Source organism: Ostrinia nubilalis, chromosome 27, assembly GCF_963855985.1.
Source record: "Ostrinia nubilalis chromosome 27, ilOstNubi1.1, whole genome shotgun sequence".
In the NCBI taxonomy this organism is placed as follows: domain Eukaryota; kingdom Metazoa; phylum Arthropoda; class Insecta; order Lepidoptera; family Crambidae; genus Ostrinia; species Ostrinia nubilalis.
The window spans coordinates 4,568,121-4,583,368 of NC_087114.1; the positions used below are offsets into that span (position 1 = coordinate 4,568,121).

Below are 15,248 nucleotides of genomic sequence, written 5' to 3' on the forward strand. Positions count from 1 at the left end.
AAGATTAGGCGTTGATGAAAACGGGCATTATACTCGCAAATAAATATCCAGTTCTTACACTATTAGAATATAACTTTATTTCTGACGAACACGGATTTACAAAGTTCGCTGGGTCAGCTAGTTTCGTAGATTACAAATTACATTTTAGGTATATGCTTAGTCTATTATTTATTTGTGAGTAGATATTTCATTTATAATATTACTCAGTATATAATATTATGGATGTAATTAAGTTTTACTTAACATCAGGTGCGATTGTGGTCAAATAACTGCCTTGTTATGCATAAAAAAAAGTTTTGTGTTATCTTCTTGATGTTGTTTTGAGTCACTGAATAAAACAATTCGTTTTCATTTTGCCTTCATCGAGATTATTCTAGATAAGATATTATCATAGAGAACTAAACAAATATATTTTAAGTCTACTGGGTATACATGAAAGATAATAAATTAATAAATAGTCACGAATCATGATAAAAGTTGGGTGATAAGAATTTATTTTTTGCATTTTTGTGACATCGAAGTTGTTAAATAATATTAAAAAGCAGTTATTGTTTACTTCATTTACCTAGTACTGCAATCCAGCAGAGCAGCATATTATCAACTAAAAACGCAAATTTTGTTGTAAATACGCTGAAGAAAGTAGGCAACATTTGACAATTCCTTGGTTTACCCGTGAAAAAAAGGAGCGCAACAAACTTACGCCCGTATTTACAAATGTTACTATGAGGTCTCACAGTGCGCGTGGACGCACATGGTGACACACGTGCCAATCACAGAGCTGTATTCAGCGCTGTGCGTTTGATTTGCTGCTTCACTTAGGCTGGTTTTAGAATCGCGATGACCGCTCACTGATCGTCGGCGCTGACAGATCAATATGTATGTAATTGAAGGGAATGTTCCTGAGTGACGCTGATCGCTCGGCGCCGACGCTTCATACATTTCGGCTCTCACCCCTGACGGTCAGCGTGCGTCAGCGTGATTTTAAAACCAACTTTCTTTCTTTCTTTCAACCTTAAGCAAGCATTGTTTCTGAATACGGGCGTTCGTCACTAACTGGTATAAAAATATTGTCATACCTACTCAGAAAATATTGTCAGCCTCTTTTTCAATAATTAAATCAAATGTACCTACCTAGTTAGGCACTTTAATCTCTACCCTTTTTCTCTGTTCCGCCTTTTCAGGGACTTTCAAAAAGTATTTAGTTTAAACTAGCAAGTAACAATATTTCGTAGCATTTTATTAAAAACTCGATAGATTTGGCAAAAAATATTTTTACATCACCAGTGTGTTTAGGGAAATTCCAACGCCTATTGTAGAATGCTACACAATTTTCTTTAGTCTGACACCGTTGCCAGTGGTTTTTCATAAATTGGTTGAGAGGTGGAAAGATAAAGTGGTGTAACTCAGCCTATTTATTTATTTATTTACTTGATGTAGTATTTTAGTTCATTCGTTCGTTCGTTCGTTCGTTTCAGCCAAAAGACGTCCACTGCGGGACAAAGGCCTCCCCCAAGGATTTCCACAAAGATCGGTCCTGCGCTGCCCGCATCCAGGCACCTCCCGCCACCTTTACCAGATCGTCGGTCCACCTAGTGGGAGGCCTGCCCACGCTACGTTCGTAATAATATTTCAGTTCATATTTTATTCTAATTGCATATCTATCTGCGGAACCCAACAATATTGATATCGTATTGGGTATTTTGTACGTTGCCGGAACCCTAAAAAGATAAAACTTATCATCGAAATGATAAAAACTGTAAGACTGAGTTCAGACAAGTTGAGGCTAAAATATTAATATTCATACTATTGTTTCGTACTAGGTAGGTACATAATAATAATAATATGTTTATTTTGGGGCTCTCGCATGAGCGAAAATTCAAAATGAAAAGAAAAAAATATTGATTTTGAGTACCAACACCTGAGCATAGAAAATGTAGTTTTTTAGCTTACGTTCTATTTGGTAAGAACTGCGGAAGTTTATTTTGGAAGAATTCGTACTGTTTTAAGTTTTTGAAGAATACCTTCAGCTGTTATTACAATATATTGTATTATGCGAACAGCTAGGGACAGGAATTCGCTGCCTGCTGCTGTATTTCCTAAACACTATAATTCGGGCGTTTTCAAGGCGAGAGTGAATAGGGCAGATATGTACCATCCTAGACTGCATCTCACTTAACACCAGGTGCGATTGCGGTCAAATACCTGCCTTGTCATGCATAAAAAGACGCAAGTGTGTACTAAGGCTTACTCTTGTTAATTTTATTTACATAATAAATAATCTCAACAACATTATGTGTGGTCTATAAAACATTATCATTTTAAAGTAGCGATAGGTCGGTACTTACTGTGTTTTGTTTTATACTGTTTTCGAGTCAAAGTTATACGATGTTAAAGAATAAAAACTATCTCTACGGTCCGAAGGATTTCAGTTTACCAACTAATCTTAATTTTGGGGAGTTCATTCTGGGAAAACTTTGGGAGTTTAAAGACCGAGTTGCGTTGGTAAGTATTTTTATTGATTTTCTTTTTCTAGAAAGCTGTAAGGAAATATTGAACAAGACAAATGTTTAATGCTTTCATTGGTCCACTAGTAAGTGAGTTGATCTTTTATCATTTGTTTTTTTTTATCCACAACGAGGAAGCTCTTGCCCGGAATCCCACCTGAAGATAAGGTGATAATCAGGCTGTAGGTAAAAGCAACCTTCACTCGAAATCCTCAACCACAGAGGAACTTATCTTACTTCCAACATCCGGCACTCAGCAATGCTGTTAACATTGTTGTTATGGCGACAGACTTAGGTAAGATGGTGGTAGCTAACCAGGACTTATAACAATCCCTACCACCAACCAAACCGAACAGAAAAGTCTGCCCCCACTGGGAATCGAACCCGGGACCTTTGCATCTGAAGCAGGTGGTCTTACCACTAGAACACAGAGGCGTTGAAGTTCTTTAGTCTCTATTGCAGGAGCACGACAATCTCTAATTTACCAGAGGTGAATGGAGGATCTGGTCTACACTTCTCATGCTTGCCTGATGTTGGCATATTCGTCCCTTAGTCCCTTTTTACGAAATCCATAAAAATAGTGAAAACGACCCTATGATTTCGTTGCGAGTACAATGACAGGTTAACTTTTTTTATGCATAACAAGGCAGGTATTTGACCACAATCGCACCTGAGCTGATGTTAAGTGGGATGCAGTCAAGGATGGTACATATCTGCCCTAATAAGTACTAATATTCACTCTCGTCTTGAAAAGACCCGGATTATAGTGTTCGGGAAGCAGCAGGCAGCGAATTCCAGTCCCTAGCTGTTCGCATAAAAGAGTCATCGAAATGCTTAGTGCGAGCTGGCGGAAAACTTTCCCCCGGGGTTTTTATTGGTAGTAAAGCTGTAGGATCTACACAGGAGTTGCTGCGGTGGGAACGAGAGGTGGGAATAGTCCTTTTAAACTTTTCTGCCATAACCACTCGCTGTTCATTTTATTCGATCGCAAGGATCCTTTATAAATACAAAGAACTCTACACCTTTCAAACTAAATTTTCCAGATCGACGGTACAAACCACGAACTCTACAAATATGGTCAAATAGCACAAGAAGCAACGAATCTAGCCGTCTCTCTCTACAAGCTGGGTGTTAGAAAAGGAGAGACTGTAGCCATCATTTCAGAAAATAGGAGAGAGTTTTTCAGCGCCTTGATTGGTTCTTCTTGCACTGGAGCTGTTATAACTACTATTAATCTTTGGTATACTAAAGGTAGGTGCTACTTTTTAAAAAGTTTTTATATTATAATAACTAAGTACAGGTCTAGCACATATTTGAGTCAGTGCCTGAGGTATGGGAGCGGCACGGGAGGGGTGACATATGACGTGACAGAGCATACAAGTCTAGCACATCTGAAGTCTCGTTGACATTTAATGTCACAAAAATACCCTCCCGTGACGCTACCGTACTTCAGGCACTAGATATGGTACTAGAGTTACCCAAAATTGCACCCATTATTTAGCTTTAACTTTAATATTGCGGCCGATGGGGCAGCAAGGTTCTGGAGTGGAGGCCGCGAACCGGAAAATGCAGCGTGGGACGTCCACCCACAAGGTGGACCGACGTCATCATAAATGTAGCAGGAAAGCGCTAGACGCAGGCCGCTACCAACCGGGCAACATGTAAAGCATTGGGGGAGGCCATGTTCAGCAGTGGACGTCCTATGGCTGAGATGATGACGATGATGATGATGAAGTTTAATATTTATAAGATGAACCCTCCCCAACCCGTCTGGCCAGCTTGAGGAGTGTAGGCCAAATCCTCCATATGCCTCTGGTAAATAAGAGGGTCGTGCTCCTGCAGCGGAGACTAATGCCCGTTTTCACCATCAAGCCCTAATTTTTAAGGGACCCCTGTGGTAATAAATATTGCATTTTTGTTTTCATAGGGGTCACTTAAAAATTAGGGATTGATGGTGAAAACGGGCATAAATGACTGATGATGATGATGATCTATTAAATGATTTTAAACTTAGACGTTCTATTTTATAACCGACATTTTTCTTTATTTATTTATATTTTTCAGGTGAAATGAACCACATCCTCGGTATATCGAAACCAAAATACGTATTCTGCTCCCCACAAGCTTTTAAAACCCACGAGAAAACTTTAAGATTGAACAAAAACATCCAGAAAATCATCCTTTTTGGAGCTGACAGATTTAACGACACTCTTTTGTTCAACGATTTATGCATTAACGATGGAAAAGGGAGTTTAACGAGAGATTACTCTTTTGAAGAGATAGATGTGGTGCATGTGGATGGACAAACAGACACACTTTTTATTTTATATTCGTCTGGAACTACAGGACTGCCTAAAGGTGTGATGCTGACACATGTGAATATATTAGGAATATGTTTGTGTGGGTAAGATTAACTTAGATAAGATAAGTTTCTAATCTAAATATCAAAAGATATATTTGTTTTTAAAGACTTTTTTCCTGTTATAACCTTTTCTGATCATTCAAAACACTAGGTACTCTCCTATATTTTTTTTATTGCGAGCATTAACCATTGTCCACTCAACCAACCATTATAGAAATCATTGGGGGAGGCCTATGTTCAGCTGTGAACGTCCTTTCGCTGAAATAATGACCCAAATATAGCCTGCCCTACCACCTATTAATTATTTAATTTCATTTCAGGGCCATGGACTTCGGCACCGGGATTATCATGGGCATAGGCCCGTGGTTCCATGCAATGGGCCTGGTGGGCACACTAGCCATACTCTCTCGTGGCCTGACGTATGCTTTCCTTGTCAAATTTGACGTGGACAGCCTTTTGAAGGCAGTAGAGAAGTACAAAGTAAGTATTTTTTCTACAAAATCAAGAAGAAGTTTAGATCAAAAGATTTACTAATTAGATTTGTACGATTAGGGCACTTAAAATATACGCCCCAAATACAGGTTGCTTTTGCAAAAGTTTCAGCAAGAGTTCTGCTACCATAGTTACTTAAATGAAAAGGCAAATATTTTACAAAGTTACATATAAGTGTTCTGAAAGAGTGTACCTAATAAATTAGTAGGTACAAATTTAAAATACTAAACGGTGATTGCCTAGCAACTGTTTAAAGGAACCCTGTACAATTTTATCTTATCACTAGCGGCCGCCCGCGACTTCGTACGCGTGGATCCCGTTTTAAACCCTTCATCTATCTTACGCGGTTTAGATTTTTTCATACAAATGTTTTTTCCCGGTAACTCCCGTTCCCGTGGGAATTTTGCAATATCCTGTTGTAACTAAGCTTAAAGTTTACTAAGGTACCTGCATGCCAAATTTCAAGCTTCTAACTTAAGCGGTTTAGATTTTTCATATAAAAGGATTTTCCCGCTAATTCCCGTTCCCGTAGGAATTCCTAAGTATACTATAACCTGCCCAGGAGTATGAAGAATAATTGTACCAAGTTTCGTTAAAATCCGTCTAGTAGTTTTTGTTTCTATAAGGAACATACAGACAGACAGACAGACAGACAGACAGACAGACAGACAGACAAAAATTTTACTGATTGCATTTTTGGCATCAGTATCGATCACTAATCACCCCCTGATAGTTATTTTGAAAATATATTTCATGTACAGAATTGACCTCTCTACAGATTTATTATAAGTATAGATTACATTGCTCGATAAACTGATGGCCGTTGGAGCAGTAAAGTTCGCAAGTGGCGACCACGGTACGGTGGACCGATGATTGGTGAAGGTAGCAGGACTGGTCGTCTTGCAAATCCCTGGGGAAGCCTTTGCCCAACATTGGACGTCTTTTGGTTAGAACTAAAAATTAGACCATTTACATTTAAGGTGGAGATGCTATCATTAGTGCCAGCAGTGCTGATGGCGATTCTCAAGATTCCTACTCAGTATGACCTTAGTTCAGTTCGTAGGATTGTCGTGGGAGCGGCGCCGGCGCATGCTGACACTATACGGGACTTCTTGGCGAGGTAAGTTTTATTTCTATAGAAATGAAGCATCATCATCATCATCATTTCAGCCATAGGTCATCCATTGCTGAACATAAGCTGGGAAGCTGGGAAGGGATCAATGATTTCCATACTGACTGGTTGATAGCGGCTTGCATCTAGGGCCTTCCTGCTTACTTTTATAAGGTCGTCGTAAATAAAGCATATTGAATACTAATCCGAACTGCTGGGCATTCGCTGCCTGCTGCTCTTTTTTCCGAACACTATAATTCGGACCACTTCAAGGTAGAAGAGTAGGTATAAATGGCTGGTATTGTACATACCGTCCTAGATTACACGTCACTTAACATAAGTGTGGTAAATAGCCGTGTGATTCTGGCATAGTAGTTTAGGATCATTCCCACTTTTCTCAATGATCTCATAAAAGGGACAAATATCCAAACATCAGGCCACGCATCTGTCCAGCGTGGGGAGTGTAACATAGTAATGAAATTAGAGTACAAAACAGTCTACAATGAGATAAATATGTTTTGATAGATTACTATCTAGCGATAAGAGTAGGCGCACACCGTTGATTTTTCGTCGGCCGATAGTTTAGTCGGGCAGTTGATCAGTATGGGCATGTATTGGGAGTGCGCACACTACGCCGATTCGATTTAGCCGATTCTTCATACAATTTAAAATCGGGCACAACTATCGGCCAACTAAAAATCAACGGTGTGCGCCTACTCTAAAACTTACTTTAATTGTGCTATTATGTACAACTTTTGTATTAATCTTATCAAGATATTGCTATCTTCATAATCTCACCACTTGGTTTTGATGCGAAGCATCTAATAGAACTAAGTAAAATAACATCATTTTCAGGTACCCCAACATCTCCGGGATAGTACAAGCATACGGTATGACGGAGTCGTCGTTGGCTATCACAAGGAACATGTTTGATGATGACAGAACCCCACCAGCTAGTGTGGGACAAGTGCTCAACAATACTGTACTTAAGGTATCTTTTGGTTTGTAGATTTACCCCCTTACTAGAGTCTGGTCGCCGAGCACGTAGAATTTTGTCCAATGACCAACTTGACCTTCATTGGTTGGTTTTTTATGGCGGTCAAGCTGTAAATCCTGGCTACACAGGAGTTGCAGTGGTGGGAACGAGAGGGGGGAATAGTCCCGAAAAGATCAAGCATGTCAAGCAATACGGTAGTATCTTAATTAGTAACAATAGGGTTGATTTTGGAATGAAAATATAAAGTCTAATGTCGTCTGTAGATTCTTCAATATTTTTTAGAATAGAACTAAGGATCTTCAGGTCGAAGGAAACAACTTTCTATAAAGACCTCTACCGCTTTTCACTGTCCACTTTGCACTGGAGGAAAGTCGAACCTTAAAACACTTCGAACTCCTCCTATATTCTTCTGATAAATTTCGTTGCGAGTCCAATGACAGTTTAACTTTCCCTAAGAAACTTGACCTTCACTAGTTGACTTTTATTGGCGGTCAAGCTGTAGATCCTGGCTACACAGGAGTTGCAGCGGCGGGAGCGAGAGGTGGAGAATAGTCCTGATTAGTGATGTTATGTATATGTACTTTCGGTTATGGATACGGTTACGAATATAGGAATAATATTATACCGGTTTCGGTTACGGATATTTTTTTATTTCGGATATCCGAAAGTTTCGGTTACGGTTACGGATATTTTGCTTTAGAATGCAATTTGCAATAGTTGTCCAACACGGTTCATTCATGGCCGCACACTTCACCGAATAGAAAGTAATAAAAAATTAAAATTGATACTAAATGGCATTATAAAGGTAAATCAGGATGTTGCCTTTACAATAATGCTATTCAAAAAACAATTTATACTGCCTATATCTGAAACTATCCGAAACTTTTGAATCAGTTTCGGTTACGGTTTCGGATATCCATAATCCATCCCTGGTCCTGATTATAAAAACCTCTACACATAAATCAAATTATATTTCCAGATTGTAGACCCAGAAACCCGTACACCCCTCGGTCCGAATCAGACGGGTGAGATCTGTGTCAAAGGCTCCATGATCATGAAAGGCTACGTCGGCAAGAACCGAGCTGATGACTTTGATGATGAAGGGTTCCTGATGACAGGCGATGTAGGGTACTACGATGAGCAAGGGTTCGTTTACGTGGTGGACAGACTGAAGGAATTTATCAAGTATAAGGCTAATCAGGTGAGATAACAACTTTTAAGTGTTTTAACTTACCTCTGTTTGTGATTCTCAATACCCATGACTAGCTTTTCCTCCGAGATTTTTTGTAGTAAAATTTTAGACCCCTATTTCATCCCCTTATGGGATGAATTTTGAAACATCATCATTGTTAGCGATTGCCTGTCATAATAACTAAGAAATAATTTTAGAAATAAAACAAAACATCCAAACAAACATACTTCAAGAAGCTATTAGCTCACAAGATAGGTAGGTAGACATAATTTTTTGATACTTACTGTCCGTGGTGCATATCTTTTCTTAAATGCTACTTAATCCTTGTTTTGTCTCCTGCTATAACTATTATTATTTATTATTTATTTATTATTCATTATTGAGCAATGGACATGGCGCACAATTTTTGTTGAAGATGCCAAAAAATACTACAAAAAATTAGAATGAATACTGTATTTTTACTTTTTTGATATCTTTAAAAATGACTGAAATATTCAAGCTCAAAGTGCGCTCTTCCGCTAGGAGCGATTTTCCGCGCGGATTTTGAAAATGTGACGTAGTAACATGAAAAGCTGCATGTAAGATATTATCTGTGTACAATGGTTAGAATGGTTAGTAGGGGAGCCGAAGCGGGGATTTCGGGACTTACTAAAGAGTGGCAGACTAACAGACAAGGAAATACTTTGTACCTGGTTGATTACCTCTAAGTATGAATTTTTGATATAAAACGGCATTAGTTCTTATGCCTCTCACCCAAAAAATACCTCAATTAAGCCCAAATTTGAGACCGCAGCCAAACTTTGAGTGACGATGGAAACTAGCCTAGATGGAGGACACATGAAATTGAACTTCTGCTTCTTCATTGATAAAGACTTATCATTTACCATACCTTATCATTTTGTATTCCATTTTCAAGTCACTTTTTTTTCGCTTACTGTTTAAACAAAACGTGGGATTTTTTTAAATCTCAGGTCTTTTGAACGCACATCTGAACGATGTCTGGTTTTAATTTATTCAGTTACTCCGTGACCATGGCGCTTACAACAGTACCGAAATATTGGAAACTCAAAACTAAGGTACATGGTAGCAATCCCGTCAGTAATAATAATAGGAAAATGTCTTGAAAAATAAGTAAATCGTATATCACTTTATGTAACTAATTTTATTATGTATCATACTTATAACTAATCACTTCATTCAGAACTAGAAAACGATTCCAAGGATTCCACTTTTCTTCAATAGATGATCAAGATAATAGAGTTATTTATTATAAATTGCTTTTCCACCATTTTAATTATTCTATCTTACATCTACTTGATTAAATCTTTTTCAATTTTATTTACATGGTCATAACATTTTCACCATTCCTCTGCACCAATTTGTGAGGTACACCTGAAACCCCCGATAAAGCAGCTATTATAAGAAGAATATTTAAAAAAAACCTTCCTTCTGACGCAGTTAGGTAATAAACTAAATGTATCCAATTTCACTCCAACTTACTGTCAACTCAACGACGCGCTTTAAAATCAAAGATTGACTTTGAATTATGCCTTATTTTACAAAACAATATGACTTGCTTGAGCTTTTTCGACTTTTTCACAAAAATAACAAATAGGCATGAAGAGATTACAAAATTTCTGCAGCGACTGACAGTTCACTTGATTTACTTTGACAGGTGACAATAAAGCCATAGACTTTTGCCAATGAAAGACACACTTTTCCAATATTTTTGTTTGCCATGAGATTCTGGTACACCTATACCTATCATTTAATGAAAAGATAAACTAAATTTTTTCAGCACAACGAAAATCTGCTTTGGCGCGTAGCAATGCAACGTGACAACTGCAGTTCGGACTTCTTTATGCGTCCACTGCACATACAATAAAATTCGAACTATCGCACATTTTTTCTTTTTAATTCTAATTCAGTAAAAAATGTTTTTGAAACCTTCATTCAAAATTCAAAAGTTATTATCATATGACAGAACTTATGACCACACTATGTACATTGAATAAAATATTTTTCTTTTTATCATCAAGCTTAGCAGTCTAATAAGTTACTATGACACTCGAGTTAATCCACATTCAGCACCATAGCCTCCCCTTCTACAAGGCCCTCTACAAATGTCAAAACGTCACTTAACCCTTTTAGCACCAGTTCTTTTGTTTTTGAGAAGATGTACCCAAATTTTTATATCAATTTAATTATAGTCCAGTCGTTTGGTACAAATTAACGTGGTTACCTGGAAAGTGTTCCGGGAGTTTTGTAAATTGGTGATTAAAATAGATTTCGCTATGTTCTCTGTTAGTCTGTTAGTTAAGTGTGATTGCCGCGCTCGTTGCGAAATTGGAAAAATGCTGCCTTAGAGAAGATTTTTGATAGTTACATTCTTTCCTATTTCGTCGTTACAGCCAAAATTAAATGACGTTCACTGCTGGACAAAGGCGAGAGGCCTTTGGGTTTTCCATAGGTTTTTCATAATGAACAGTCCTGCGCTGCCCGCATTCAGGTTTTCCCGCGACCTTTACCAGATCGTCGGTCCACCTAGTAGGAGGCCTGCCCACGCTACGTCTTCCAGCCCGTGGTCGCCACTTAAGAAATTTTCTGCCCCAATGGCCATCGTCTCTACGAGCTATGTGTCCCGCCCACTGCCACTTGATTTTAGCAATTCTAGGTGCTATGTCGGTCACTTTGGTTCTCCTGCGGATCTCCTCATTTCTGATTCGATCACGCAGGGAAACCCCGATCATAGCCCGCTCCATTACCCTTTGGGTGACCTTGAGCCTTCTAATGAGGCCCATAGTAAGCGACCACGTTTCAGAACCTTAAACTTTCCTATTTATTTCACGACTAGCTTTTGCCTGCGGCTTCACCCGCGTGAAATTTAGTGTCACAGATCGGCATAAATTAAAGCCTATATGTTAATCTGGGTTACAAACAATAATATTGTACAGTTTCAACAAAATCCGTTGAGTACTTTTTGCCTGAAAGAGTAACAAACCCGAGACACAGGAATTTTCCTAGTTCAGGTATCAACCCACCAACATTCTTACTTTTTGTTTTTCCTGATTGTTTGTTATCATAATATTATCTGTTATGTTGGTGAGAAATAAACATTACTTTACTTTATTTTAAACTTCCAGACATCCAAACTTTCGCATTTATAATATTAGTAGGATACAATTATGTAATGTAGAAACAAACAAGACAAAAAAAAAATGTATACTTCAGCAACGCGAATTTTTTTATACTTCAGCATATTTAGGACACCCGGCAGAGTGTCCTGCCATGATCAAAGAAAAAAGAACTCGCAATTTAGCAGGTACATTAATTTGACTGTTTCACAACTCTAAATCTATTTTTTTAACTTACATTACATGAAATTTATCAAAGCTTCTTAGCTTGTCTATGTCCCAAAAATAATAAAATGAAAAAAGTAGTTGTCAAAATCCTTTTTAAGGCGGATTTTTTTCAATAAGGCGGGCGCGCGCGCGGCTATAAACGAGGTCACAAAATTCGGAAAGAACATAGCGAAATCTATTTATTCACCAATTTTCAAAAATTCCGGAAAACTTTCCAAGTAAAATTAACAAATAACTGGACTATTTACTTGTTATTGAGCACAAAGACACAAACTTGGTTATTTTTCCAGAAAATTTATATTTAAGTGCATAAATGTAAAAATGGCTTCATAGTGCACAAAATTGGCAATAGGTGGCATAATAATGGTTACTTTTTAGTAGAGATGGGTTATACTAGGTAAATTTGATACTAGGTGCACCTATTCCAAGTATTTATTAATACGTGATCCAAATACCTGTTCCACTTAGTACGTAGTAATTTACCATACTTGACGCGACTAGTGCGGACTAATCCACGTATTATGACTTTAAAATACAATTTTCTTTGAAAAGATCCACTCGTAGTCGTAGTATTAATAATGCAATTTGAAATTGAATAATAATGTTTTTGCTGGTTGTTGATTGATTGATATCCTCCCTTCATACTTCAACAGGCTTAGGACTGTCAACTTAAAAGTTGGCGTATTTAAAAGATATCAATTTCATAAAAATATTTACATAATTTTTTCTATTTTTTATTTATGCAATTATCACGGACGCGTGACAACAAACCAAAACAAACCTGTCGGAAGAATAAAAACTGGTTTTTTACCGGCTAGTCAACAAGGAGTGAGCTGGATGAGAGAGAACAAAAATTAAAATATTCAAAACCTTACCTGTGTACAAATAGAGTTTAAATTACGTAATACATCAAACACCTATTCCTATCTCACACCTGCCTGCGCTCAAATTTGTTTGTCAGACAGAGACGGAGTGAATCTCTACGTTCGCACATAAGCTTAGCGAGAAATACGCGGTGCGCGTAATACACGACTACGGATTATGCAATAATAACCTCTATTACTTTGAGGGTAGGGTCGGAAATCGTGTAATTTAAAAAATACTTAGTGAGAAATACGCGGTGTGCGTAATACACGACTACGGATTATGCAATAATAACCTCTATTACTTTGAGGGTAGGGTCGGAAATCGTGTAATTTAAAAAATACTTAGTGAGAAATACGCGGTGTGCGTAATACACGACTACGGATTATGCAATAATAACCTCTATTACTTTGATGGTAGGGTCGGAAATCGTGTAATTTAAAAAATACTACGTGGATCAAGTATTTTAAAAATTGGAATAGGTGCCACTTAGTACTGTAAAATACCTAGTGTGTGGATCTGTTCTAGTAAATACGTCTCATCTCTACTTTTTAGCGCCTAGTTTGAAATGTGATTGAACGATGACAACTAACAACAGTTGTCAGTTAGGTAAAATTTTATTTTAGTTGGTAAAAGACAAAAAGTGGTAAATGGGTTAACGTGCGGGGGCTGCAAAATCATGTTGTGACGTCACGCGCGAATATTGGAAATTTTTGAAAATTTTAAAAAGTCCGTAAACTTCTCGAGGCTCTATCTTCGGTAATACTGGATGGATTGAGGTGAAATAAAAACTAGTGTAATGTGTGTGATCTAAACTTTAAATTAAGTCATAATTTAACTTAATATTACAACTTATGCGTGTTGTCCATTACATATTTGAACTGCGCTTTGCATTGGAGGGAAGTTGAACTTTAATTTCGAATTCCTCCAATGTTCTTCTGATTAATTTCGTTGCGGGTCCAATGACAGTTTAACTTTCCCCCGGGACAAACTTGACCTTCACTGGGTTTTTATTGGCAGTCAAGCTGTAGATCCTGGCTACACAGGAGTTGCGGCGGTGGGAATAATCCCGTATCTGCAAATGTCTTCGAGCTTCTATTTCTTTTGCGGGTTACCAGTTATAGTTTTGATTAAACAATTTGCAGGTAGCTCCAGTAGAAATAGAGGCGTTATTGCTTCAGCACGAAGCAGTTAGGGAGGCAGGGGTGGTGGGGGTGGCTGACAAGGAGGCAGGGGAACTGCCTATGGCCTTCATATCTACCCAGCCAGGGAAGAGTGTGACGGAGAAGGAGATCCAGGAGTTCGTGGCTCAGAGGGTATGTATATTTTGGCATTTTTGATGTTTACCTATCATCTGAGATTTTTTGCTTTGGGCTATTAATTTTATTATTGTAGTAAAGCAACTAAGCAATATTGGATAGTAGTTCAAACTACTCATTATTAAGTTTCTACTGCAGGAACACAACACCCTCAATACTAGAAGCAAAGGCAACATTTCGTCGAATAACTATTCCAACCATTATTATTTTTCCTCCATCGATGCTCCATTTAGCTCCATTCAGTACTACTAACTGTTGCTATCAATTCGACCAAAATATTATATAGAATAAAACAGATTTATTTCTTCGCTTTTTACTCCACTCATACGTTAGCTTTCCTGAAATTCTTTCTTATTCGTTACGCTCTTGGCAGAGCGGTCGTGGTCACGTTGAGGCGTTGTTCACATCGGTTGTAGAGGCGGATACAACTCTCCGCACGGTCTCCCTCCATCTCTCTCTATTGGCAGACTGTCTGGTGCAGTCACATACGCCGTCTCCCACTGCTGGTTTCATTTGGTCGGTCCAGCGCATTGGTGACTGACATTCCTGAAATATCTGCTGTTTAAAAAAAACCTAAATAATAAATATACTTCAGAATACAATCACAAAAAATAAAACGCTACTGCGATGTAAGATACAACTCTTAATAATTTTAAGAACTTAAGTTCTTTATTTTCATGTGAATTATTTTGATTACAGCTATCGAACCCGAAACACCTTCGCGGCGGAGTTCGATTCGTTGACGAAATACCCAAGAATCCCACAGGGAAAATATTAAGGAAAGTTCTTAGGAGCATGGCGAATAATGGAAAAAGCAAACTGTGATTGGATATGGTGAAATAAATAAACTACTTTATAAAACTAACTTTTATTTAACTCTTTTTAATTTCTGTTTAACGTCGAATTCCTCCTATGTTTTCTGATTAATTTCGTTGCGGGTCCAATAACAATTTAACTTTCCCCGGGAACTTTAATGGTTGGGTTTTTTTTGGCGGACAAGCTTTAAATATTAGTTTCTGACTTTATAAGAGTTGCAGTTATGGGA

General features: G+C 37.9%; 1 protein-coding gene across 1 annotated transcript; it reads left to right on the plus strand.

Annotated features, from left to right (window-relative positions):
* The first annotated feature begins 2,369 nt into the window (after positions 1–2,369).
* Positions 2,370–15,042, plus strand: LOC135084734 (uncharacterized). Its single transcript, XM_063979474.1, has 9 exons — positions 2,370–2,502; positions 3,548–3,755; positions 4,569–4,908; positions 5,187–5,346; positions 6,339–6,478; positions 7,325–7,460; positions 8,446–8,667; positions 14,030–14,200; positions 14,903–15,042. The coding sequence occupies exons 1-9, from the start codon at positions 2,386–2,388 to the stop codon at positions 15,026–15,028; spliced, it is 1,620 nt and encodes a 539-aa protein (XP_063835544.1). The 5' UTR covers positions 2,370–2,385; the 3' UTR covers positions 15,029–15,042.
* Positions 15,043–15,248: the final 206 nt, after the last annotated feature.